Source organism: Carettochelys insculpta, chromosome 17 (genome assembly GCF_033958435.1).
Source record: "Carettochelys insculpta isolate YL-2023 chromosome 17, ASM3395843v1, whole genome shotgun sequence".
NCBI classification, from domain to species: Eukaryota; Metazoa; Chordata; order Testudines; family Carettochelyidae; genus Carettochelys; species Carettochelys insculpta.
Window position 1 is genome coordinate 2,876,390 of NC_134153.1, and position 27,169 is coordinate 2,903,558.

Here is a 27,169-nt window from a genome sequence, read left to right on the forward strand (position 1 = left end):
GTGGCAGAGGAGTATCCCCATTTTACCACTGAAAAACCTGCAAAGAGGTTAAGCGATTTGTAACATTGCACAGAATTCAGTATCATAGCCCCATTGTCTTTCAGACATATGTTCTAGCCACACAATTGTACCTCAGTTCCCCTCAGTATAAAGAACATGGGAGGAGCATAACTTTATGATTCTATGATTTATATTGAATTTTGGAAGAGTAATCATGTTAGATGGTCTCCCTAAGTAGAGTCACATTGTGCTTCCTACTGCAATTATATGTCAAGCTTTGTCATCTTTAAAGAACAAAAGATAGTGTCAAAACAGGTATTAGGGAAAGACCATGAAAGACTGCTCTCACAGGACATTTAGGACAACAGGACGATGGCATATTTATTTACAGTTGGACACAGAATACATACGTTAATTAAAAATACAAAGAACAGAATACAGATAAAACAGTATGGAGGGAGGGAGAGAAAATGCTGACAAATTCTTCACTAGGAAATCAACCAGAATCTCAGAGAACGATTTCAAATCGGAGATTACTAAGGATCTCACACCACAGTTAAATGTTGCATCTCATGGCCCCCTTTCCACCCTTGATTCTTGACTGGGTAATTAAAGATTATTAGGTGAAATGTAACGCAAAGGAGAAGTTCAGTGATTTGGGATTCTAGTTCTCTATTCTTCCTGCTTGGGGAGCAAAGAGGCACCATTAAAAGTCAGAAACAGTTACACAGACTCAGTGTGGATTTTTCAGGTGATACCCAAAGTATAAAAATCCTCAAATATGTGTGACTCATGTTACCAACTCAGAAGGTTTTTGTTTGGAGTCACATCTGTTCTGTATTTGAATGGTATCACTGTTACCTGTAACAGCAGAATATTTGGAGATTCCCCACCCCCCCATCCTGTTGAAGAAATAAAAGATTCTTGTAGCTCTGACTAAAGTCACCCCATAGATTTGGGGATGCAGGGAGGCTTCACTGCAACTGGGGACTAGATTTGCCAGTAGCCATAGTTTTACTTGAATCAAAAATTTGAATGTATTTTAAAGAAAGTGCCTCCCGTGGTCAGAGTCAGGGCTCCAGCCACGAGAAAGGCAGAATCCCTTACTTCTGGACTATTCCAGAGGGCTCATCCCATTTTGCAGCAAAGAGTGAAATACAGGTTACTGAGGTGTGAATCTTGCCTGCTTGCTGGAGGCAAAGTGGGTGAGAAAAAGAGGTGGGAATTGAGAGCAGAAGTGGCCAAGAGACAAGAGTGGGTTGGGAGGCTTTCCTCCCCTTGAAGAAATAGAAATAGGAAGAAATTTTCAGGAACTACTCACTCCATGTCCCCCAGCCACTTCCATACAGCCTATATGCATTGTGTAGTAGACATCCCCACAGTGAGAGAGAGCCTTCATGGCACTAAAGCAATACTGTAATAGTTTCTCTACACAGGCCACTACCCAGCCTCAGAGGCCTCTCCTAAGAAGCAGCGCTGTTCTGTTTCCTCAGAAGGCCAGGCAAAGCAATTAGTGGAACAAAACCATGTGTCCCTCTCATAAATGTTCTTCAGGCTATGGGCTTTGTGCTCTAGAACCATTGAGTGCTCAAGCTGCTTCTTGTACATGGCCATGTCCTGCTTCATCATTCTGCCACTAAAGGTGACTCAGTTCTTCCAGAAGAGAATACCCTCCTATGAGCCCCTCCAGTTTATGCTTCTGGGGTGCACATGTTGTCCAAAAGTAGGGCGAGGGAGAAATGACACAGAGGCTTATGGTTCTCAAGCCTCTCAGGGTGAAATTGCACTTGCCAGATTCTGAATGGCACCTCTGTCGAACTGTAAACCAACTGGAACTGAAGTTGCTGTAGCCAACACATGCCAAACTCACTCATGCAGGAGCAGCCTTCAAGAGTTTCCTATCTTATCATGGACAGAGAAGCACCCTCCACCTCTTCCAAGCACAACAAAGGCAGGAGACAAACCCTGTGCAATATTGGTCTGAAGATACTCCCTGAACCCAAGTGCCATAAGGGCTGAAAAAAATGTTTTACAAAGTGTTTCCACAGCTGTCTCAAATCCATTTGTTATTCAACATAAAAAATGAATTAGCAAAAAGGGGCTTACTTACATAAAGGGACATTTTTCTGCTAAAAAAAAATCCCTCATAACTGGAATAATGAAGTTAAAATGTAGGGTATCTACACACCCCTCCCCCCAGAAGTAGCCCCAGAATCCATGTATGCTGTGCCAAAAGTTACATTCCAAAATGCAGAGTAGTTATTTCTCTCAACCACCGTTGGATTTTGTTTCCTTAAAAGAGCTGGAAAAGGATTCCCCTCTTCCCTTCCAGGAGGAAATGCACACAGAGGTATCTGTTTTGTGTTCAGTCTGTGCATCTTCAGTCTATTTTCACCGCGGCGTAGATCTTACGGACAAACATGTAGGCTGCGTAGAACCCAATGGTGCCAGTGAGGAGCCAGAAAGACAGGACCATGAGAGCAGTGTAGCCAAAATAGAGTAAGGAGGGAATGAACTCAACGATATCCAGCTAGAACAGAGGAGAAAAAGCAAAGTGAGACTAAATACAAAATGATGCTTAAAGTCAACTTCCTTAGCTCAGTCAGTCAGTGGCCTATTCCTCTCCTGCTAAAAGATGGAGCGCCTTCCAAGTCACAGCTGGGATCTAGTGGGAGAGAGAGAGAGAGGGGTAAAAATCCAACCTGAATTAATTTCACCCCTGCTGGGGATGATCCCTTCAAGATAGGGGTTAAGAATGTTAAGCAAATGTTACATAACTCCCCATAGATGGATGCAGGCCAGATTGGAGTCTCCAAATACCTGACCTTTCTTGCACTTGAATGGTGTAAACAGAATCATCTCTAGACAGGGGGAGGAATGGCTCAGTGGTTTGAGCATTGGCCTGCTAAACCCAGGGTTGTGAGCTCAATCCTTGAGGAGACCATTTAGGGATTGGGGCAAATACATGTCAGGGATGGTGCTTGGTCCTGCTAAGAGAGCAGGGGACTGGATTAGGTGACCTCTCAAGGTCCCTTCCAGTTTCCAATTTTATATATATATATATATATATATATTTTTAAAGAAGTGCACAGGATAGCAAAGATAGATACTGCAGAGAACAGCCAGGTACTCTCAGGGGGATGGACTAGAAACAGATGACAGTAGGTCAAATCTCTTCAAATTCTACTATGCCCTCAGGGAAGGTGGAGCTTATATACAGTGGGGATGGACAATACCTTATTAACAAAGTAGAAGATGGCATAAATCAGTACATAGAAGGCAGATCCTCCAGACACCAAGAAGGTCCTCCACCACCAGCGATAATCCTGATAGAGCAGAAGAGAGAGAATGAATCATCCCAAGGACTTTATTTCCCTCTGAGGCTCCTAGGTATACATAACCCACAGCACCTCCTTCACCCAGATGGACCACGAATTATTCCTGAGGCAGGCAGGCGTCCACCCTCCTCCTCCAAAAAGCCTTTAGGAGTTCATTTATCGTCTAACAAAGAAGAAACTATTGTGAATTGTTCCTAAATTAAGTACATCAGAGAACAAATAATTAACAACGAAAGAGCAAGACAGCACTTTGCCAAGCCCCTGTTGTGGCATCTAACAGACAAAACAAGACAGAGCTCTCCTTCAGATATCTGCCGACTGGAGGTATTTTGCCAAGAACAGATTATACTCGAAGAGAGTCTTCCTGCACCCCTCCCTCTGCAGCTTCCTTTGAGACAGATTCTGGGCCCATCCGCAAAGTGCTCTGCAACCTCACACCCCTGGAAGTCTACTGGAGGTGAGGGCAGTCAGCCCCTTATTAGTTTGGGCCTCACATCAGTGGACTAGACTTCTGCAGTGAAATAAGTAAACCAGGGGTGTGAAATCCCATTTAGTTAGATAACCAGTTAAATATCAGGCTTAACTGGTTAAGTGGGGGATGTGAACAGGAGCTGCTTTGGCCTGGCTGGAGTGTTGCTGCCCATAGCATGCCCAGGGCATCTGCAGACAGGGGTTGCTCTGGCTGGGCTAGCGGGCCCTCTCTCCCCTCAGCAGGCTGCATGCTGCTCCAGTGCCCGCTGGTTAACTGTACCCACATACTGGTTAACCAGTTAAATGTTAACATCCTTAAAGTAAACACTTCTTGAAAGACGCATGGTTCATTCAGCTAGAGCTATTGAAATTGCAAGAGATGTGTCTTACCTCAGCACATAGCTGGAAGTATACCATGACTATGCTGATCTGGGAGCAGGATACCACCAGGATTATAAAAACCAGGAAGAGAAAGCCAAAGAGGTAATAGAACTGGTTTTCCCAGATCGCCTGAAACAAGAACAGTGCAAGATCCTCACACAACGCTGCACCAGACAACATCTACTGGTTTGCACCAGTAATTTAACTTTTCAAAACAGCAGTCAAGCAATCTGAGTGGGACAGCATGAATGGGAAAAGCCACCATGGTGCCACCTTTCTTCCCAAGATGACCGTTGCTTATGGAGCAGGTCATTGTTCTACAGTAACAAGACTCCTGTAATTTCTTCCAGGCACACTCCATGTGAAGGTGAGAAATGGGAAGAAAGTGTAATTGTCTCATCTGAAAAGCCTGATACCAGTGGTTTCTATGCTTTGTAGCAAACATGGGGCCTCCCTGCATCCTGGCTGTCCTTAGCTAAGAATATAACAAGAAGGTTTTGTAGGATCAATTATAACCCACAAAAATCTTCCAAGAATCCCAGCAAGAAAACAGCCTGAAATACCTATGGTCCAGTGCTTTCCATTTGGAGGGGGCGGCAGCAGCAAAGCCACGATCCACTCCCCTGCATACACACATACCAAGCCCTCTCTCCTTAAAGGCACAATGCAGCAGTGATAGGATTCTTATTTCAGAAAGAGGAAGATTTGGTGCTTACACTGAAGATGAAGAACAGTTCAATGAACATGGCTCCAAAAGGGAGAATGCCAGCCATAAGAATCCTGCAAGTGAAGGAGAAATTCTGTTACCAGTAAAACATGCCTGGTCTTTACTCAAAATGATTAGAAAACCACCATCCACAACCAGATAACAGACACATTTGGGGTCAAAGCATATAGCTGGAATAAGTCTCTCAGTCAATTGAACAATTCCTGCTTTCTTGGCACTTAATAAATCTCATTAGGCAGGTGACTAGAAGGTACCAGGTTACATTTACTATGCTTCTAACCAGCCCACTCTTAAAATGAAGAAAGGGGACAGGGTAAAGTGAGAGGGGCTGTTCCCACCTACCTGCATTTCACTTGTCCTATCCAGAGACCACCTTATGTCTGACTAGTAGAGTAGGCAGAGAGATTTGGGGAAGTCTTCTACATCATCATGTTTACTAAATGCTTGCCACTCACCCAACAAATCTGTTCATGTACCACCTCTGCTCCGGGATCTGCCTTGGAATCTGATTGGTCCGCACAGGATTGTCATACGGCTGTTTGCGAAATCCAAAGTAGTATCCCAAGTAGACCAAGGGCAAGGAGATACCAAACCACATGCAAAGCAGGGCCACCATGGTGGGGAAAGGCACCTGTAACCACAGCAAGCATCACTACTAGTGTCCTGGCAAGCCTACCCACTAAATCCACTAACGCCAACAATCAAACCAGGCTTTTCAAAGTCTGGCTCACCAACCAACTATGCGATATCAGCGAGGGACCAGAGGTGACTTCTCCTCACAATATGAAAATGCTTTTGGTTCAACCATTCACATGGAATTTAAGTTAGTTCTGTGTCTAGGAATATTGATTCCCCTACATCTGAAGATCCTAAAATGTGCAGTTCCTTTGTGCACTGGAGGAACTTCAGCTCTAGCTATTTTCAAGACATACTTAGTAGGCACAATACAGGACAGAGCAAACAGAACCAAATCCCCAGAAGCTGCACCACATAGCAGCCAGTTTTATTTAGTCTCTCATTCTCTTGGGATCCCACAGATAACAATATGACCTGCAGCATTTTAATTACAGCTGGAAATGCAGTGGATCTGAGCTTAACCTTGCATGGCATTCAGGCATCTCTTCATCTCCCCCTGGAACCCTCCTCACATCCCACATGTCGAGAGACAGCTTGCAAAACCTCAAGGAGTACATGCAGATACTTTGCAACACAGATGTATTTGTTGCGAGTTAGCATGTCAGACTGGGACAGGACTGCTTGGAAACAGTGACCATAAGTCCTTTGGTGGGGAGAACATCTCAGCAGTCCAATACTGTGGCATTTAATTTCAGAAAGGGGAAGAATACAAAAATGAGAAGGTTAGGTAAATGGAAATTGAAAAGGTACAGTGACTAAAATAAAATCCCTGCAAGCTGTGTGGAAACTTCTCAAAGACACCATAACAGAGGCCCGATTTAAACATATACCCAAACTAAAAAACATAGTAAAAGACCCAATAAAAAGCCACCGTGGCTTAAGAACCAAGTAAAAGAATCTGTGAGCGATACAAAGGCATCAATTAAAAAGTGGAAGTCAAATCCTAGTGAGGAAAATCAAAAGGAGCATAAACACTGCCAAATGACAAGTAAAAGCCATTGCGATAAGAAAAGCCAAAAGAGTTTGAAGAACAGCTAGCCAAAAACTCAAAAAGCAACAACAAAAAGTTTTCTTTAAGTACATCAGAAGCAGGAATCCTGCTAAACAACCAGTGGGACCCCTAGACGATCAAGATACAAAAGGGGCACTCAAAGATGACAGTCATTGTAGAGAAACTCAATGAATTCTTCGCTTTGGTCTTCACAACTGAGGATGTTGGGGAGATTCCCAAACCTGAGTCATCCTGTCTAGGTGACAAATTTGAGGAATTGTTCAAGATAGAGGTGTCATTAGAGGAGGTTTTAGAACTGACTGATAACAGTAACAAGTCACTGGGACCACAAGGCATTCACCCAAGAGTTCTGAAAGAACTCAGATGTGAAATTGCAGAGCTGTTAACTGTAGTTTGTAACCTATCCTTTAAATCAACTTCTGTACCCAGTGACTGGAAGACAACTAATGTAACGCCAATATTTAAAAAGGGCTCGAGAGGCAATCCTGCCGGTTACAGACCAGTAAGTCTAACGTCAGTACCAAGCAAATTAATTGAAACCATAGTAAAGAATAAAAGTGTCAGACACATAGAACAATTTGTTGGGCAACAGTCAGCATTGTTTCTGTAAATGGAAATCATGTCATTAATCTTTTAGAGTTTGCTAAAGGGGTCAACAAACGTGGATAAGGGGGATCTACTAGATATAGTGTACTTGGATTTCCAGAAAGCCTCTGCCAAGGTCCCTCACCAAAGGCTCTTACGTTAATTGAATTGTCATAGGATAAGAGGGATTGAGAACTGGTTAAAAAGCAGGAAACAGAGGGTAGGAATAAGTGGTAAATTTTCAGAATGGAAATGGGTAACTAGTGCTGTTCCCCAAGGGTCAGTTCTAGGGCCAATCGTATTCAACTTATTCATAAATGATCAGAACTAGAGGACACCAAATAAAATTAATGGGCAGCAGGTTTGAAACAAATAAGAGGAAGAAGTTCTTCACACAGCACACAGTCAACCTGTGGAACTCCTTGCCAGAGGTGGCTTTGAAGGCCAGAACTATAACAGGGTTCAAAAAAAAAAAAAAAAGAGATAGATAAATTCATGGAGGTTAGGTCCATTAATGGCTATTAGCCACAATGGCAAGGAATGGTGTCCCTAGCCTCTCTCTGTCTGAGGCTGGAGATGGATAGCAAGAGAGAGAGCGCTTGATTGTTACCTGTTTGGTCCACTCCCTCTGGTGTGCCCGGTATTGGCTGTTGTTGACAGACAGGATACTGGCCTGAATGGATCTTTGGCTATACTGGGTCAGACCATTCTTCTGACTCTCCCAAAGGGCACAGCCAAAGGGAGTCCCCTCGTCAGGGAACTGCAGCTGAAACACTTCCCTTCAACAGCATTCCAGAGCTCAGCAGCCTATAGCAGCTTTGAGACATTCACCATTACAGAGCCAACTCTTGACTGCAAACACCTCCACAAACTAGAAGTGGCCAGAGGTTGAGTGACCTCCCAAGAAGTCTATAATCACCCTACCCAGCTAGATTTGCAAGAAGTGGGTACCCACCGCTCCGGAGGAGTGCTTCCCCCAGATGAAACAGTTCAGGACAAAGCAGATGCCAAAGACTACACCAGGATACAGGGTTGCCGTCTGTAGGAAAGAACTCTGGTTACAAGAGTGCAAACTCCTTACCCCCAGGTCATGGGGCTCCAAACTGAGGTGTTCCCTCTGGACCCTGCTCCCCAAATGCCACCAGCAACCTCCAGCCCCACAACAATTCCATTCCTGCAGCTGGGGTGGAAGGGGGCAGGGGGCAAGCATTCCATTACCAGTAAGGAGAGGGCAAGTTTCAGCAACACTGTCTCAAAGTTTGTAATGGGCCCATCACTGGGATAAATTAGGTGCAGAAAAAACACTCATCCATGCCTCCACTTAATGCATGCCTGTGATCCTGCCCCAATCCCCTTCTATTTTATTGCCATCCACGCCCATAATAGCTTTCTAGATAGGCTTTACCCCCCCAGAGGTGCCAGGACCCCAAGCCCATACGCAGCCTCTCAGTATGGTACAGATGGGCAATCCCCTGCTGTCCAGCAACCCTTACAACAAGATGCTTAACTGCTACCAACAGAAGCAAACATATTCTGCTTCGGGAAAGTGCGGCAAAGGGGCTCAAAGAGTCACTTACACAGAAGGCCCCTTTCTTCCATCTGTGGCCTTTCAGAGTCCGATACAAACGGCCAGCAGAGAACCCACCAAAAACCCTAGGATGGAAAACAGGAAAGACACCAGGTGATCTCCAAATACCTGACAGGCAACATCACCACACCATAAAGGTAGGAGACATGCCTACCCCATGAACATGAAGAGAAAGCAGGCTGTGGTCATCAGGGCGCCCCGGCTGGAAGGTGACAGCATCCCCAGCATGGCAACAACTGAAAAGCAAAACACGAGAGAAAGATGGCAACAGATGGACGTGCCCTAGCAAACTTACACTACAGAGGCCCCAGTTCTCACCATCTGTAGCAAACCTAGCAGCCAGGCATTGCTTCACCTCCCACACAGATCTCATTTTCTCATCTCCTGCCTGAGGCCAACAACCTCCAGGACCAAAGATAATGAGGGAGATCAGCAGACCCCAGTGCAGATACAAATGTCTACCTGCAGATGTGGCTATCCATGGCTAGACATTGGTATCTGCTGAACTGCAGCTCTCTACTCCTAGGAGGTGCTGCAGCCAAAGGAGAAGACTGTGGTGCTGTCACTTCCAGAAGCCAATGCCCAGTGCCAGCAGCTCTTCTTGGCTCTGCAGCTGTACCCCACCTTGTCCTACCACCAGCAGCGCTTTATAACCCCAGACCAGAGACATGGCTGGGAGTGGGCCAGTCACACACCTGGGAGGAGCTGCCAGCATGGAGTGTTGGTTTCTGGGAGCAACAGCACCATGTTCCTCTCCTTTGGCCACAGCTCCTGGGAGTAGAGACCTGTGGTTCAGCAGATACCAATGTCTATCCATGGCTAGACATTTGTATTTGTGCAGGGCGGTAGAGATAACTTCCTTCCAACCAGCACCTAGGCTCCATTCTTAAATAGGAGCAACACACTTCAAACCTCTCAGTGTTTACAGCTACTTTCATGGGTGCAGCTGAGAAGACACTGTGCACTTTACCTTAGAGTCTCCTCACCAGCCAGCTTACTGGTGGACCCCAGCATCCAAGCTACTCCATGACAGCTGGCACAACGCAGAAGAATAAGCATGCTTTCCTTAGGGAAAGGCACCTAGGAACCTGGAACTACTGAGTATGGCTCTGTAGTCCGAATCTGCACTGTAAGAGGACAGAGCCAGTGATTGCAGAGGCTCACCTGGAGGAAAGGCCAGCATCTCTTCTGCTGCAGCTCTGCTTGTGATAAGGCCTATATAATTCAGCTAATTCTCTTTCCCCTTCTGTTAAGGTTCCCAACACCCAATGGTGATACTCACAGATAACTATCAGGATCATGCAGAAGAGCTGAATTCCAGAGCCCAGTAGGGAGCTGAGGATCATGGGATATTGTGGAGGCCTGAAGACATCTCCATGCACAAGCTTCCAACCAGACTCCTCCATTGTATCTTCCTGTAGCAAAACCAGTAAAGGAGGTGCTAAGATTTCATCACCCAGAGGGAAATACAGGCTCCTCCAGGGTGTCACAATCCCCTATCCCAATTCCTTTTCAGGGGTCCCATCATTACAAGAGACTCCGCTTTCTGCTTGGGTTTTACACTGAGGATGTCTGAACATAGCTTTAGATGTGGCCTGTCACATACCAGGAAACACGTTTATTGAGGAGCTAGTTACTCAGTAAGTCTTATTAAGTCAGTTGTAATGAACCCCCAACAGCTTGGTTGAGCAGTTCAGCGGCTGAATGCACCAGTGGCTCACTTAACCATACTACCCTCCGGATCAGCTTATTACTGGGCTGCCCCTCCCTGCTTTGCAAGTGCGTCTAACAAAGCGGGGGTGGAGAAATACATCAAGTCTTCAGAGACAGGCCCCTTCCCACATCTTCTGGTTTTGTACAGTTCCCCCCAGCAGAATAGATACGTTTCATACAATGTCATCTTCCTTGTTGTAGTTGGCAATGTCCTTCCTGAGCGTGCGGATAATGATCATGCTGAGAATACCTACAACACACAAACCCAGAGTGAGTGACACTCGTTACAAGGCTGCAGAGAGACCGCACCACTCCCACTCGTCCAGACGGCTCGGAGTGCCTTGGTCAGAACTCATGCCTGCTGTGCGTGGTCCCAGGCAATACAATTTAGGCAGCACAGCTGCTCTCCCAGAGTCCAGTCCTACACCCCTACTGTGAATGGGAGCTTTGCCTTTGCTGTCAGTGAGCACAGGTTCAAGCCCCCAGAGGGCACAGAGCAGCATTTAAGCACAAACAAGGCCACCTCGTCTTTCCAGGTTTGTTTCCTGCCTCCCGAATGAGCAGCAGAGCACTGAGGGGCAGAGATCATTGCACTCCAGTATTTGTACGCATGGAAGATGGCAGAAAGCAAAGTGTGAAAGGACTCCTCCACCCCAAAGTCCAAGTGGACTATACAAAAACCAAGAGCCAAGGGCTGACTCCTAAGGGTGCTGCCGGGAGTGTGAGTTGGACACAGTCTGACCTTTGCCGCCACCTTTTGTTTATTGCCCCTATCTGGGAATTCAGACGTGCCCACCTGTAGCTGGCATTTCCAGCAAGTTCCCAACCCTCAGTGGTTAGTAATGGGAAGCTTAATCCCACCCCTAACTCACAAGGTCTCACTCACCTGAAAGGAAAAAGACAACCACGACTGAGTTAATGATGGAAAACCAGTGGATCTGCACATCACTCATGGTCAGGTAGGTGTCCCAGCGAGAAGCCCATTTAATGTCACTCTCCTGGAGGGAGAGAACAGCAGAAACTTGCCAGATACCCTCAAATCCAGCTCCCCCACTTGCTCATCACAGCGTATCCACACACCTTTCACAACTCCCATCTGCCACACAGACAGCCAGGGCACTTTTCTTAGTATGCAGCCTAGATCCCAGTGCAAGCTCTTCCCCATCCCCGGGTACAGGTGAGCCAAGTCCTTCCTTAGTCCCTCACCTCCCAATGGACAGAGTAGGTGAAAAGCAGCTGGTTCTTCTTAGTGGGATCTATCTCCTGAGGGGCTGAGCCTCCAGCTTCTGGCAGCATGCATATGCCCTTCTCATCTGCCTTCAGATCTACAGGAGAAAAAACACCCACACATTATATGCCACAGATTAAAATTTTCTTCTACCACACAAACGGAAGAGCAACCAAACTTCACCCAGAGACCTAAGGCACAATCTTGCTCTTACTGAAGAGAGCAGAGTGTGTGATAGTGACAGACATTTCCCTCCCTTGCTGGCTGAGCAGCCCTACATTGTCCAAAAGGTATTCTGTCAGATAATAAAGGAATAGCATAACACACCTTGAAAGGAGCCCTGGCCAGGCCCCTCCTGATCTGGAAAGATGAAGGCTACAGAGATGGATTTTCTTAAAACACATTTGAAAAAAAAAACCCAAGCAAGTGGAGCCTCAGCTTTATCAGAAACACTGACGATCCATCAACCTCCCTGGGAGGTGGCAGGATCATACAAATTACTACACTGGATGAGACCAGGGTCCGTCTGTCGCCATCCCATCTCCAACAGGTCCTTCATAAAAAGATGTGTAGGATTAGAGAGCCCATAGAGGGAATTTCATTCCAGCTCCCCACAGCAAGAGGTTGGCTCATATCCAGTAAACAGGGGCACCTGTAGCCAGTCTCGGAAACGTTTAACAAGTCCATCCAGTGTCACTGTGGATGTTCTTATCCATAATAATTGATCTGTTTGCTGTCTTTTTGAACCTCATTAACCTCAGAGAAAGCTAGTGACAATGAGTTCTACAGGTTAATTGTGCAAAAGGATATTTCCTTTGCTCAGTTTTCTCATGTGATATGTTTCCATTTCGAGCACACGTCCCACTGTTCTCGTTTCCAAGTGGGTGCTTTTACTTACTGGAACCTATTGCAAAATCTCTATTCCAACGTCCAAGTCTGCTTTGCAACTGGAACTTGCCAACAGGAACTTAGGTTCCTCTTTGGACGCATGATGCAGATGGCTGCTGCCATCCTGACAGGCCAGGGTATGCTACATAATGTACCTTCAAGTTTAATGCTCTGGGGAATCACTTCAAACCGCACGACTCTGTAGGTAGGCTCCTGATTCTCTTCCACCTCCTCTCTGTGGTAGTAAAGGATGAAGGAGAGGTGGTTGTGCAGGTAGAACTAAAACAAATTGACATAAGAGAAGTGTTAGCAGCCCAAGGGAGAAACAGACAACTCATGCAACACCTGCACATTGCCCAGAAGGCTAAGGGCTCCTACAGATAACCTGAGCTAGAGAGGAAAGGAACAGGACTGCTCTTCTCAGTTACTTTCTCAGGCTTTAGGTCTAAACAGGAACAACACTGTTTCACTCCATTTCACATCAGGTGATCAGAGAGCTATGAAGTGGCGAACCCAGCCACTTGTTCAACAGCATTTTGCACAGCTGGTGCATTAGCAACACGTGCTCCTTTGAACTTACTGCTCTACACCACACACTGCAGGGGTCCTGGCTGTCACAGCTTCTTTGAGGCAACTGAATCCTCCGTCATACATGGGCAAAGCACACCAGCTCTACACGAGTACGTAAAGCTTAAAGGTTCCCAGGCGATCAGATATGCCTGTGCAACTGCACATAATTACACCGGATGTGAACAAAGGAGTCAGACACATAGCTGGCCACCGGCACATGCAACCACTATACAGGCATATACAATAAGGGTAGTTGTGCTTGCAATGATGCACACCAGTCTGAAAACTCCACAAGGTGGCCACGTGTCTATTCTTATGGCTTGGCCAACGTCTCCATTTTCCTCTACTATATCACCTTTACCTCCCTCTTAATCACATTGATGTCATAATCAAACAATTGGGCTGTAGTCGAGTGGCTTTTGATCTTTACTGTCTAAATGCACTCTACACAACTGTGTTCCAGACAGTTCCTTTTGTTCATAAAGGGAAAAAAAAACCAGAAAAATACTCAGTGGCAATTATACAGGGAGCTTCAAGCAAATTACAAGAGTTCAATAATCTTCACAGCTCTCCTGGGAAGTAATTACCACTGCTTTACAGAAGAGAACACTGAGGTGCAAAGCACCCCCACCATTATCTGGTGAACCCGTGACAGAGCTACAAAGAAATCCCCAGAGTCTTGGCTCCCCATTCCCTTATTAACAGTGTCACCCCATCCCCATTTCTCTCTTTTCCATTTCCTCAGGGCAGGTCTACACTATAAAGTTAGGTCAACCCAGCTACTGGGCTCAAGGTGCGTGTGAGGAAAATCCACATCTCCAAGCAAGGTACTCATGCTGGCCTAACCCGCAGCGTAGACAGTGCCAGGCCGAGAGGATGATTCTTCTGTCAACCTAGCTATTGCCTCTCAGGGAAGCGGACTAACTACTGCAACAGGAGAAACCCTCCCATCACTGCGGTGTCTACCCTGAAGCGTTCCAACAGCACAGCAACGCTAGTGGTATAAATGCAGGCACAGCCTAGGGCTGAGGATCTAAATACCCTGTTTCAGTCCCTCATGTATCCAAGCAGCAGCAGTTCTGACCCTTTCACTTGCTGGCAGCATCTAATACCTGGGAATACTTTGTTATAGGACGGCCACAAGGTACTATGTTTACAGAGTCCCACAAAGGCTCTACCCAGGAAGGTTCAACAACAGGTTACCTTATTATTGTCCATGAACCCAAGCCTGTATCCATGCTCAAACTGCACATCTTTTTCCTTCTTCTTCTCCTCTTCCTCACGATTTGAGTAGAACTCCAGCCGCGTGGCCACAGGCAGATTATCAGCAATACTGTAAGCACGCAACATTTTCAAATGAATCCAGTCCCCAGCACGGTGACTCCCACCCATCCCTGCTACAGTACAATTCTGCTGCCAACTCACAGATGGATATAATAATCCTCCTGGATACGCTCTGCAATCAGCTTGCTCTGGTCTATCGTCAGGGTCACTGGCTTATTGGGAAAGTCGCACAGAACCTCACATTTCTTCTCTATGTTCATAAAGACCTGGAATGGAGTGTTGACTATCCGGTCCCCTCGCAGAACCTCACCTGAGAAACAAACACAATGGGAGGCAGGAGGGAGACCATTCTCAATCAAGACTGATTCTGCTGCAGGGTTTCTAGCACTCTATATATCACAAAGAGAGTTAAGGTGTGGAGAGCAGAGCCTTACAGTGGCTTGACAGGTTACAGCACATGCTGACTCCACAGAAAGAAGTGCAAACAGTTTGGAGCAAAAAATCTTGTCTTCGTTGTCTCAAGCACCAAGTACGTTAATGAACTACAGAAATAACAACCCATCAAAGAAATGTTTCCCCATCACTTCTTGTCTTACTGGGAATTCCAGCCTCCTGCTGCTGCCTCTGATCAGCTAACATGAAGAGCATGGTACACTGGAGACTGTCCCCTGTCAGGTCACAAGTTCTCAAATGTTACATTTGCAATTATTTCTCCCACTTTAAATGCACACATTAGAGTTGCTCACATCTGTACCATGCAATAGGCAGGGCTCCAAATATTACTGTGTTCCATGTATGGGTTCTGCTACTGCTCACCCTATGACATTGTACAGGCCTAGGCAGAAACATTTACATACAGAGGGCACGCTGTGTGATGGGTACATACCCAGATTCTCAGCTTTGTACGTTATCTTGTTGGGTTGGCAGAAGGGCAATGAGTAGTACTCATATGGCAGCTGGGTTCGTGAACTGGTGAGCTTCACAGCCTGAAGAAAGAAGCAGCTGTTATCTTCCCCTCTCTGATCTGCTAAAAACTCAGACCATTTCCTACATCAGCTGGAAGTTGATGTCTCATTCAGAGGGGGAAGGGGGGCGGGAATAACAACATTCGATAAGACAGTCTCTGGGAGGAAAGCCAATTTGAACTGCCCTTCTGTCATCACCCAACAATTCATCCACTACGCATAAGAAACACCTTCACCACATCTGTTGGGTTATCAGCTCCACCAGGCTTAGTGGAGCCATTTTCTTAAGCACAGGAACTATCACAGTGACCACTCCCTCAGCAAAGTTACCTACAGCACCAGAGTGGGAGAGAGCCGAGTGTGAAATGTTTGCAAGAGAGTAGCTGAGCAGCAGAGAGGGAGTGAACTCCACTGCGTGTAACAGAAGCGTTATCGTTCTCAGATTTTACTTTGCGATTGTCTTCTTTACAAGAGAGACAGACACATCAGTACCAAGTTTCCATTTGGATCCCTGGTTCTAGGAAAGGCAACACGGAAGTCCTTCACCTCTGCAACCTGCTAATAGTCCTATGTGCCACACCTGCTGTAGCAGCTGCATCTTTAAGTAGCAGAGAAATGCCTGAAGCAGATGCAGCCAAGGTAGGTAGAGTGTCACTCCCCTGTAAGGACATTCCTCTTGAATCTCTATAGGCTCTGTTCTCTGAAGCACTCCCAGCGTGGAAGAAGCTCATCCAAGCAGAGCTGCAATTTCGTGGGAGTAACTGTGTCTGCAATAGGGGCCCACAGCTACGGTCCGAGATATATTCCCCACCCACCGTGCACCCAACCAACGTAGTTTGTAGTTTTTACCTGGCCCTAGTCACACCCTCAATCCTATATGAAGAGATGAGGAGAAATTGCTTCAGAAGACCATGGCTAGCGATAAAACAATATTACTGGCAGGTACCCACAAAAATATAGAGTATACCCCAGGTGCATAAATCTAATATGAAGGGCACATTTATTCAAGCAAACTGGTGCTGTTTATAATTAAAGCCATCCTCCCTATCTGGTCTCCCTGCTGGAGAACACATTTGGCTTCTGAAATCCTTTTGAGAGTTGCTATTCCAATCCAGGTCCTCCTCTGGCTACTTTGTGATTTTGCTGTACCCCAGGACTGGTCTGGTTTGCTTAAAAATAACAGACCAGGGGATTTGTGGCCAGAAAGTGATTTAGTATATGACTAGCCAAGCCCAGCATCCTCAGAGACATCTACTTTTCTGCATGCCCTGTAAGCAATTAAGCCTACAGCTTTATAATAAACAAACAGCTTTAAGACTGTTGATGTCTGGGACCGAGTCTGAACTCTCCCCCAGAAGAATGGAAGCAGTCCCAGAGTCAGGTATTAACAACACTGTGTAGGAGCAACAATGCCTTGTGGCAGCCTTTGCCATCTCTGTGGGTATTTGAGGTCTGTGATGCTGGAGGACAGATGTGGGGCATACTGTGGATTTCAGTTTATTCCTAGCCTGTGAAGAGAGTTCATGGGAACTGACTTGAACTAATAACTTTAAAAAGAGTTTGGTTCTGTCCTTGACTTTAGCTCATCATCTGCAGGATGATATATAACTGGAGATACACATCTCCTACAACTGGAAGAGACCTTGGGAGGTCATCTAGTGCAGTCCCCTACCCTCTTGGCAGGACTAAGCACCATCCCTGACATGTATTTGCCCCAATCCCTAAATGGCCTCCTCAAGGCTTGAACTCACAACCCTGGGTTTAGCAGGCCCATGCGCAAACCACTGAGCTATCCCTCCCCCCAGTGATGTCACTTCATGCTTTGCTGGTGTCCCAAGTGCTACACATATGGCAGTTCCACTCAGCAACATCATGCATATATCATGTATAATGCATATATTACATATGATATTAGAGACAGAGACGTTCTGATTACTTTCCCTTTGTAACCAGCTGGTGGGAAATCTCTTGATTCAAGCAGACACACATCTACAGGAATTCTGGTGCAGCTGTTTGTCTGTTTCAAAGAAATACCCGAGAGAAGAAATAGATGACCAAAGACAAATTTGAGGGAGAAGGAAGAGGACTGGTATGGTCCAGAAGCCCCTTTTACTGACATTTTACATAAGCACTGAATTGTAGAAGCAGGATCCTAAAACTTGACTTTGGTAGTCCTTCTTGGCTACTGTGCTATGAACAAACATGTTTCCTCTGACCACTTTTGTTCCTGTGACATGCATCCTACCTTGATTTCTACGGGATCCTTCTGGTGGAAGTTGATAGGCGCTACACCTGGTACGTAGAAAGAGTTTGTTTCATGTAAGAGTGTGAACAGCAGCAGACATATCAGCCTTTCCTGCAAAGGAAGAGAGATACCATGGTTGCACCACCTGGGGGACAGGCATCACAGCAACACCCAACAGCTGAGACACACCATGGTGGACAATAAATTCCCCACTCAGCTAATGACACTTATAAAGGCTGCATGGTCTAGCAATTCAACTACAAGTGACTGGCAGAAGTGGGTTCTATTCCTGACTTTTACTCTTGGCAAGTCATTTCCCACCTCAGATTCTCCATCTCGTAAATCCGTAAACATTTGTCAGTCTCTCTCAAATGTGTGTTGTGAATCTCAATTAATATTTGTGAAGTGCTTCCAAGTTCTGAGGTGGAATACTTTAAAGATCCAGGGAAACAAAAATTGACCACAGACACTTAACAATCTTGCCACCATTCTTCTTTTTACATTCTGCTCCCTACAAAGATCCTTTTCTGTGGAATGCTGTATCTTAAATCTTTCCCTTTACATTCTTGTTACACATGACATAATCTGATACATATGCAATATTCACCAGGCTGTCCACCTGACTCTCCTGTTCCCATGTACAATGCACATTCTTCAGCCTGGTATTTCCATGTTTCGCTATAGAGTGGGTATTGGACTCAGCACTAGATTTTTGCCAGCAATGCGCTTCAGTAATTCTCCTGCAGCAATTCTAGACAGCTATGCATAGGACTTGGCATCCCTGCACCAAAAGGATCAAGTAAAAGCAGTCACACTACAAACATCTGCACTCAACTCAAGGAGTTGCACTCAGCTATTCCATTAACAGGTGACTACTGGTGCTCCCTCCAGCTTTAAATCTGTAGCTGCATTCCCCTGCTTTGCAAGCTCAAGCTATACTCCTGGGTGGGTCAGCTAGCTGGAATTTAAAGCACCACTTAAGCCAGAGATTTGAGGAAACAAAAAAACTGTACCTTGAGCTAATAGGGCAGTGAAGACAACCCCATAAATACCATCCCTGCTACTTCCATAGGGAAACTGCATTAGTCCATTCACTCTGCTGGTGCCAATATGCCTAGAGCCCTGCAAATCCGCAAATATTCACTTTATATCCCCAGCTATCACACCCGCAGATGTCAATGTGGACGCCTGCAGCTCATTTTTGCTGATACAAATTTTGCATCTGCCCAGGGCTCCAGCTATGACTACAGGCAGCTGTACAGGGGCCAGGGGGAAGTGGTGATGGGAAGCACAAGAGAGAACAGGGAAGGAGCAGAAAAAAGAGAGAGAACAGGCTAACTAAATGACATGGGTCTCAAAGAGGAAGAGGGGAGGAAGCTGACCTAGTGACAGAGTTTAGCTGCTTGGTCAGCAGCATCTGGGAGTGCTCTGAAGGCAGCATATTCCTGCTTCCGAGGATAGAACATCTTTAGAACCCTAAATGGATACAAAATTTGTATCTACATCTGTATTCGCAAAAATGAGCCACGAACATAGAACCCTAGGGCTGGAAAGGACCTCAGGAGGTAACTGAGTCCAGCCCCTGGCCCACAGCAGGATGAACCCTAACTAAATCAGCCAAAATCAGGGCTTTGTCAAGGACTTAAAGAGCTCTCAAGAAGGAGATTCCACCACCTCCCTAGGTAACCCATTCCAGCATTTCACCACCCTCCTGGTGAAATAGCTTTCCTAATATCCAACCTAGACCTCCCCCACTGCAAGCTGAAGGCTGCTATCAAATGCCCTCTGGCTCTTTTCTTCTGTAGGCTAAATAAATCCAAATCCCTCAGCCTCTCCTCATAATCCATATGATCCAGTCCCCTAATTATTTTGTCACCCTCTACTGGGCTCTCTCCAAAGCATCTACCATGTTTTCTGAAAAGTCACACCTGCCTCCCAACAGTGACAAAGCACAGCCTCATGACAAAGAGGGCAAGCAAGGACACCTGTCCTAAACTGAGGGTGTGATAAAAATCACTAGGATATCTGTAAGCCCACACTCGATAAGGCCCAAACTTACTCTTTCCTGAAGTTATTTTCATTATTAAACAAACCCCAGGCTGAGCTGCCTCCTCAGATTTGCTAGTCCTATATTTTGCCCCTACAGAGTGTCTCTGTAACTCACCCTATTTCCCCTCTGCCTTCTGTAGCCTCTGAGCTTACAGACCCCACCCGGTCTGGCTGCCAGCCTGAGTCATCAGAAAAGTCCTTGAACAGAGATGCACAGCCAAGCACTGGACACCCCGTTACAATATGAAATAAATACAGAGGTGACCTCTGATTTCCGACATTCGTTCAACTGTAACATAAAATTACACTTTACTAATATCAGAGGGGTAGCCATGTTAGTCTGGATCTGTAACAGCAATGAAGGGTCCTGTGGCACCTTATAGACTAACAGAAAAGTTTTGAGCATGAGCTTTCGTGAGCACAGACTCACTTCATCAGATGCTGGTCATGGAAATCTGCAGGGCCAGGTATAAATAAGCCAGAGCAAGGCTGGGGATAACAAGGTTAGCTCAGTCAGCAAGGGTGAGGCTTACTACCAGCAGTTGTCACCTCCAGATCAACTGCTGGTAGTAAGCCTCACCCTTCCTGACTGAGCTAACCTTGTTATCCCCAGCCTTGCTCTGGCTTATTTATACCTGGCCCTGCAGATTTCCAAGACCAGCATCTGATGAAGTGAGTCTGTGCTCACGAAAGCTCATGCTCAAAACTTTTCTGTTAGTCTATAAGGTGCCACAGGACCCTTCGTTACTTTACTAATAGTCACAAAGTCCAACAACGTGATCTACAGAATAAACATTTTATAATGATAGCCTCTGCATGAGCCCTAATTTGGTCCCATTAAGATGAAAAGTCTTGTGTGTTGATAAAATACTAAGAGGAGAAAATCCTTCTTGCTCTGCATCACACATCTTCCCCAGAGCCACCAGCTCCCTATCACAGCCACTACACTTCATAGAGGCTACATCTACACTAGCCAAAAACTTCGAAATTGCCATGCAAATGGCCAATACGAAGTTTACTAATGAAGCACTGAAATACATATTCAGCACCTCATTACCATGCGGGCGGCCATGGCACTTCGAAGTTGATGCAGCTCACCGCCGCACAGCTCGTCCAGATGGGGTCCTTTTTGAAAGGACCTTGGCTACTTCGAAGTCCCCTTATTCCTCTGAGCAGATGGGAATTAGGGGACTTCGAAGTAGCCGGGATCCTTTCGAAAAGGAGCCCCATCTGGACGAGCCGTGTCAATTTCGAAGTGCTGCGGCTGCCCGCATGCTAATGAGGCACTGAATATGTATTTCAGTGCTTCATTAGGAAACTTTGAAATGGCCATTTCGAAGTTTTTGGCTAGTGTAGACACAGCCATAGAGTCAGAAATGTATCCTGTACTTTACAAAACAGAGTAAGGCGCAATCCTTGTCCTGAGGAATTTACAGTACAATTGGATAAAACAGAATCCATGGGATAGGCTCAGGAAATGAGTAGGCCCGCAGGTATCACAGGAAGGGTTTGAAGAAGTAGCAGGTCTTCAGTGAACATCTGACAGAAGGAAACTGTTCCAGGTGCAAGGACCAGACAGAAAGGTAGCGTGAAACTGGGAGCTGAAGGTACAGAGAATCTCAAGGACAGAGAATTGAGAGAAGGGAATAAAAACAAACATACAGCACAGGCAGAGATCAGATTTTGTACCAAGCCTTTAAGGTGAAACCAAGAGGACAAAGAGCAGCAGGTGGAAAACAGATAGGAACTGTGGGACTCTCAAGTTTAGATTCTTGGCATGGCTGTCCAATGCTTAAAACCACACAAGAATTTCAAGATCTGAAGTGGGCCTGTCCCACAAAAGCTCATCACCTAGTAAGTCATTTTGTTAATCTTTAAAGTGCTACAGGACTGCTTTTTTTTGTTTTGTGACCACACAACATGTACAATGGAAGGAGGTAATGCTGGTGTCAGGGCCTTTGCTTTCACATGTGCAGGTTTGCTTCCTTGTTTCACAGTGAAAAAGAAACTGCTGAAGCAATATGGTTGTGTGCAAACAATTTGCGCAACTCCTAGCCCAGTAGTTCTTTCACACACAAAACTCCTGTAGTTACTACAGGAGCTAAGTGAGTTCAAAGGTTGCAGGAGTGACTGCAGCCTACCAGATATTAAGGATTTGGCACAAATTTTAAAAGTCTGCAAAATTCTATATATTTTGTGAAAATAAAATCACTCTGGTTTCAATCAATTTGGTAATTTATTTGAACTATCATATAAAATGGATGGAGAACAGTATAAGGCTCATTGGAGGAAGTCCCAAACCCCCTTGCCTAGCAGTTCTGGACTAGGTTTGGCCCTTTACTTCTAGTTATTAGTCAACAAATATATGCAGCCACATGCTCAGTGCTACATCATGGGCAAGTGAAGAGTAAGTGTGGGCTGATCAATCCTACTCACAATTTACAGAGACGAGATAGTCAGCAGCCAACATAAATTGTGAGCTGGAGCACATTTTTATAGGAATGCTTTTCAAATTTAGACCTGTTCTAATCACTGAAGCACTACTGACAATACACAGAATCACAGAATCCTAGGGCTGGAAGGGACCTCAGGAGGTCATCTAGTTCAGCTGCCTACTTCAAGCAGGATCAACCTCAACTAAGTCATCCCAGCCAGGAACTTGTCAAGCCCTGACTTAAAAACCTCGAGGGATGGAGAATCCATCACCTCTTCAGGCAACGCATTCCAGTGCTTCCCCACCCTCCTGGTGAAGTAGTTTTTCCTAATATCTAACCTACACCTCTCCCTCTTCAACTTCAAAACCATTACTCCTTGTTCTGCCATCTGTCACCACTGAGAACAGATTCTCACCCTCCTCTTTTAGAGTTCCCATGCAGGAAGTTGAAGGCTGCTATTAAATCACCCCTCAGTCTTCTCTTCTGTAAACTAAACAAGCCAAAATCCCTTTAATTTTAATAATTAATTTAAATTAATAAGGACACACTGTCTTTCTTAAACTTTGAGACCATGGAACACCAAAAAATTTTATGCCTAACACCTATGAAAGTTTTCTTCAAACAGAAAATTGTCAGACCAAAAAACAAACAAACCCAAACAGTTACATAGACAGCAAAACCAAAATGAAGTAATTAATCAGGTCACATAGCAATAAATAGTAACACTGAATCTTGTTTTAATAACAGAAAATACAGACCATCAGTTTATGATACCGAAAAAGCATCAGACACTCACAGCACACTTGCTAGTTGTTCAAGGAACAGCAGTGTTCCACCGTACACAGTTTAAGAAACACTGTCTTACACCACTATGGCCACATAAAGGAGCCTTAAAAATTTTACATGACTTTCTGATCTACATCAAAGTAGATTTTTAGAACGACAGGTCAGTGCAGCTATGGCTTTCACTAACACCATAAAACACCTCTCGTGATACAAAATCCCGTAGCTGTACTGGGAAGTTGCACCAGGTGTCAACAAGTGGTACCATGGAGTGACACGATTCCAGATACCAATGGAAACCCTTTAAGCATATGCAAGTCATAACTGAGTTTAAATACTTATTTCCTTATACTAAGTGACTAAGCACTAAATGAGAAAGCACACAAGTACCCAGAGCAGTATTATTCACTCTGAAGTTGAATAATAAGACAAGAACTTCTATTCCCATTGTGATAAACCCCATCCAAGGGACTGGCACAATACAACCTGGAAGAGAGGAAAGCATAGAAAAAGCAACAGCACTTTCTTTCAAACAAGACTACCTCTAAGATCTCTCCAAAAGCAAAGAGCTGCATGGGAATTCTGCTCTTCCCACAGATCTGGAAGTTAAATCTCACTGAGGTGAACCAGAGATAGCCTCCAGCAATAAGGGAGTTAAGTGAAACCTGACCCACCAGGAATTCATGGTGCATCACAAGACACCTTCTTCTCCAGCTACACAATGTCATAATCATACCACCAGACAAATGACGTTTCTCCATGTGTGAAACTCAGCACTGAATAGCATCCTGCTAAGTCACAAGCCAAATTCTCTCCAAGACGACCCCTGAGGATAACTACCACCAGACTTAACAAGAGCAAACAATTCCAGCAGGAAGTTCCACTGGCTGTTAACGAATTTCATACATAAAATAATTAAAAACGGCCACCAGTTAGTCTGTCAATAGGTTAGTGATTTTCAAAACACACTTGTCTGTCAATGGTCCTCCCTGCTTGTGTCTTGGCTAGACAGGAGCTTACTGGTTATTTTTATTATGCTCTTAAAAGTGCATACACACAATGAATGAGAATTCACAGACACTGAAGATGCCAGTGCAGAAAACTGAGCTCCACAGTTTATACACAGAACAAACACACTGCAAGCCTCTCTCTGTGCCAGTCCACCAATATTCCTCAAACCGAAACTGCAGGGACCATCTCCAGGGAGGTGAGAAAGCCAGTCTCAAAACCAATTCAGATAAGTGGCCTCTCTGCTAAGACTGCCAACAAGTAGGCCAGCTCACACAACCAGTATGCCCTGGGAACAGCACCAAGACCAGGACCTTATTTCACACAGGCTAATGTATGGCAGTGACATCGTTCACATCACAGGCTCTATAAAGGGCCTGCCCTAGGACTTCCTTCTGACCACAGTTTCAATGCTCGCTTGCAATCCCAGTGACAATATTACAGGTGGGTGGAAATGGAGCTGAAGGAGTGCTGAATGGTGAGCGGCACCATATTCACAGAGTGGGGGAAAAAATAATCTGCGTGATTTGCTTTCAGTGCCTGTGCATCTTTCTGCCCATTACATCAAGGGCAGTGCCAGGCCCCTTTTAACTCGCATAAAGCCATGTATGGGAGAAAAGCCAGCAAAAGAGAAGAGAAATCAATGTAGTATATCCCAGGGTTTTTAAAGCAGTCTTGGCAATTGTGTGGACAAGCTCATCTTTATTACATTTCTGGCCAGCTTTCACATGCACTCAGTGAAGCCACTGAACGTCTTTGGCAAGGAAACAAACGTGCATTCACGCTGGTTTCAGACTGCTGCTCTGACACTTGGAGAGCTGTTAACAACCTCCTCTGCTCTCACCTCTACACAAAACGAAGGGCTAGCCTATACTAGAACAGCTACAGTCGCACAGCTGCCCTGCTGCTAGTGCCAATGCTTCTGCAGATGGGAGGATGCTCTCCTGTAGGCATAATTACTCCACCTCCCTGAGCTGCAAGAGCCACATTAGGAGAAGAGAACATAGTGCTGTACACACTAGCACCAGGGACAGTGTATCCTACATCACTAAGGGGGATGGCTTTTCCATGCCTCTGCACTACGTCAGTTACACTCTAGTAAGTGATGCTATGTACAAGCCCTGGGGCATCAGCCATGGGAAGGGACAAAGGAACAACTCCACAGCAATTGAACAAAGTAAAGACTTATTTGAAGCAAAATAAATGAAAATTCCAGTTCTTCCATGCAAAGAATCTTGAAACAATCTCACCACGGTATCTTCTGGTTCGAATAGCACACAGAATACCTCACACATCTCTTCCCTATAATTCTCCTATAAACCTAGAAGTAGGAGTTTGGTTTAAGTCCATGTTAAGTGCTTTACATTAAGCCCTACTCTATTCTGCCATTACTGAGAACAGTTCAACCATCTGTTTTGATGGATACTTCTCTCCCAATCTGAACTAAAAGTACTGCTACTACTCCTTAACCATTGTACTTCACATGGAACATAGGACATCTGTAAGTCTCCTCCACTTCACTCTGTCTTGGGACAAAACTTCTAGCTAGCTCCAGGAGAACCCCAGTTTCTATCCTTCAATCTCAGGAGACCTTCTCCATGTTGTCTGAGGTCTTCCTCTTCTGTGTTTTCCTTGCAGGTTCCATGTGAGAGCTTGATGGACTATGCTGGATGATCATCAGAGTGTGGCCCGGCCATCCCTGTTTTTTTCTCTTTTCCGTGTCAATTGGTTCTTGCTCCATTCCAAAGCTCCTCATTTGTGATGAAGTCTTGCCCTGTGAAATTACGGAGATATACCTATCTCGTCGAGCTGGAAGGAACCTTCACAGGTCATTGAGCTCAGTCACCTGACCTCAGAGCAGGAGCTACCATGATCTCCCACAGATTTTTTTTTTTTTAAATCTATTTGCCCCAGATCCCTAAATGGCCCCCCTCAAGGGCTGAGCTCACAACCCTGGATTTAGCAGGCCAATGTTCAAACCACTGAGCTATCCCTACCCCCAGGCATCTGTTTATGAATGTCTGTGGCTTGTGATTTGGAAACTTTTTAGTATACCAAGTCTCACTTTCATAAAAGAGCACACACTTCACGTGTTGAAGATCTGCAGTTTCATCTTTGCCGATATTATTTCCGAACTCCATATGGGACAGAGAGTCTTGAATACAGCTGTTGCTTTCCCTACCCTGGCATTGATATCCTTATCTGTTCCTCCATGTACGCCCATAATACTCCACAAGTAGGTGAGCTGCTCCACATCTTACAGGTCATCCCCTCCCAGTGTGATGATGGTGTTGTTGGACTGGTTGATCTTCCTTGTCTTGGTCTCTTCCTTGTTCATGCTCAGTCCAGTCACTGAGGCAGTTCTGTCTAGTGTTCTGAACTTTTCTTTCACGTTGGTGTGAAAGGAGGATGACATCATCAGGAAAATCAATGTCCTCTAGCTGTTTGACGTGTCTGCCGAATGCCTCATTGATGGCCATCTGTTGTCCTGTTCATAATCCAGTCCATTGTGATCAAGAATAGGAAAGGTGACAATAGGCACCCTTGTCGCACTCCCGCTAGTATGCTCAAGTATGCTTGATAGTATGTCAAGACACCATTGTGAACAACTTGGCATGTTGAGGGTTCATACATTGAATGAATCAAGTTAATAATTTTGGATGGGATGCCGTGGTGTTGCAGCAGTTTCCACAAAGTGTCTATCATCGCTATCAAAGGCTTTTTCAAAGTCTATGAAGGTTATGTAGAGGGGCAAGTTCCACTCGAGTGACTGTTCTATGTTCTCTTTTGCATACTTGGCTTAATCTAATTCTTGCCCTCCCCCACCCCCTCTACTCTCTGATTTGTGCACGTTGATTACTTTTTTTTCCGTCTGATTGGTCAACCTTGATTACTATTTTTGGTTCTCTGTGCCTTAAATATTGAGTCTGTTCTGGTCTGGCTATAGTCTGAAGAAGTGGGTCAATCCCACGAATGCTCACCTAATAAATTATTTTTTTAGTTTTTAAAGTGCTATCTTTTTGCTTTTTTGTTCTATGATCACTCAGAGTTGCTATTTGGTCAGTAAAGTACCTCTTGCTTTGAAAGCCAGCCTGTTATTCCCTGAGCTGTCTATTGAGTTTTGAAATGGGTCTACTAAAATGCTTGGAGAGAACTGTATTATGGAAAACATGAAAATAGTGTTGCTTTGTGATGAGTGTAGCTAGTTGGTTCAATCCTCACACCTACCGTTTTATCGACAGTCTATTTCCTCTCTGTAGGCA

General features: G+C 45.2%; 1 protein-coding gene across 1 annotated transcript in view; it reads right to left on the reverse strand.

Annotated features, from left to right (window-relative positions):
- Nucleotides 1-355: 355 nt before the first annotated feature.
- Nucleotides 356-27,169, reverse strand: part of TM9SF4 (transmembrane 9 superfamily member 4) — a 28,820-nt gene continuing 2,006 nt past the window's right edge. The window contains exons 2-18 of the mRNA XM_075011754.1: nucleotides 17,632-17,742; nucleotides 15,308-15,407; nucleotides 14,563-14,731; nucleotides 14,341-14,470; nucleotides 12,723-12,846; nucleotides 11,658-11,776; nucleotides 11,338-11,449; nucleotides 10,631-10,701; nucleotides 10,021-10,153; nucleotides 8,893-8,974; nucleotides 8,728-8,803; nucleotides 8,106-8,189; nucleotides 5,373-5,548; nucleotides 4,907-4,970; nucleotides 4,200-4,319; nucleotides 3,237-3,326; nucleotides 356-2,530 (exon numbers count right to left, since the gene is read on the reverse strand). Of these exons, the coding sequence (XP_074867855.1) occupies nucleotides 2,381-2,530; nucleotides 3,237-3,326; nucleotides 4,200-4,319; nucleotides 4,907-4,970; nucleotides 5,373-5,548; nucleotides 8,106-8,189; nucleotides 8,728-8,803; nucleotides 8,893-8,974; nucleotides 10,021-10,153; nucleotides 10,631-10,701; nucleotides 11,338-11,449; nucleotides 11,658-11,776; nucleotides 12,723-12,846; nucleotides 14,341-14,470; nucleotides 14,563-14,731; nucleotides 15,308-15,407; nucleotides 17,632-17,742 (1,911 nt within the window). The 3' untranslated portion in view covers nucleotides 356-2,380. The remainder of the gene's footprint in view (nucleotides 2,531-3,236; nucleotides 3,327-4,199; nucleotides 4,320-4,906; nucleotides 4,971-5,372; nucleotides 5,549-8,105; nucleotides 8,190-8,727; nucleotides 8,804-8,892; nucleotides 8,975-10,020; nucleotides 10,154-10,630; nucleotides 10,702-11,337; nucleotides 11,450-11,657; nucleotides 11,777-12,722; nucleotides 12,847-14,340; nucleotides 14,471-14,562; nucleotides 14,732-15,307; nucleotides 15,408-17,631; nucleotides 17,743-27,169) is intronic.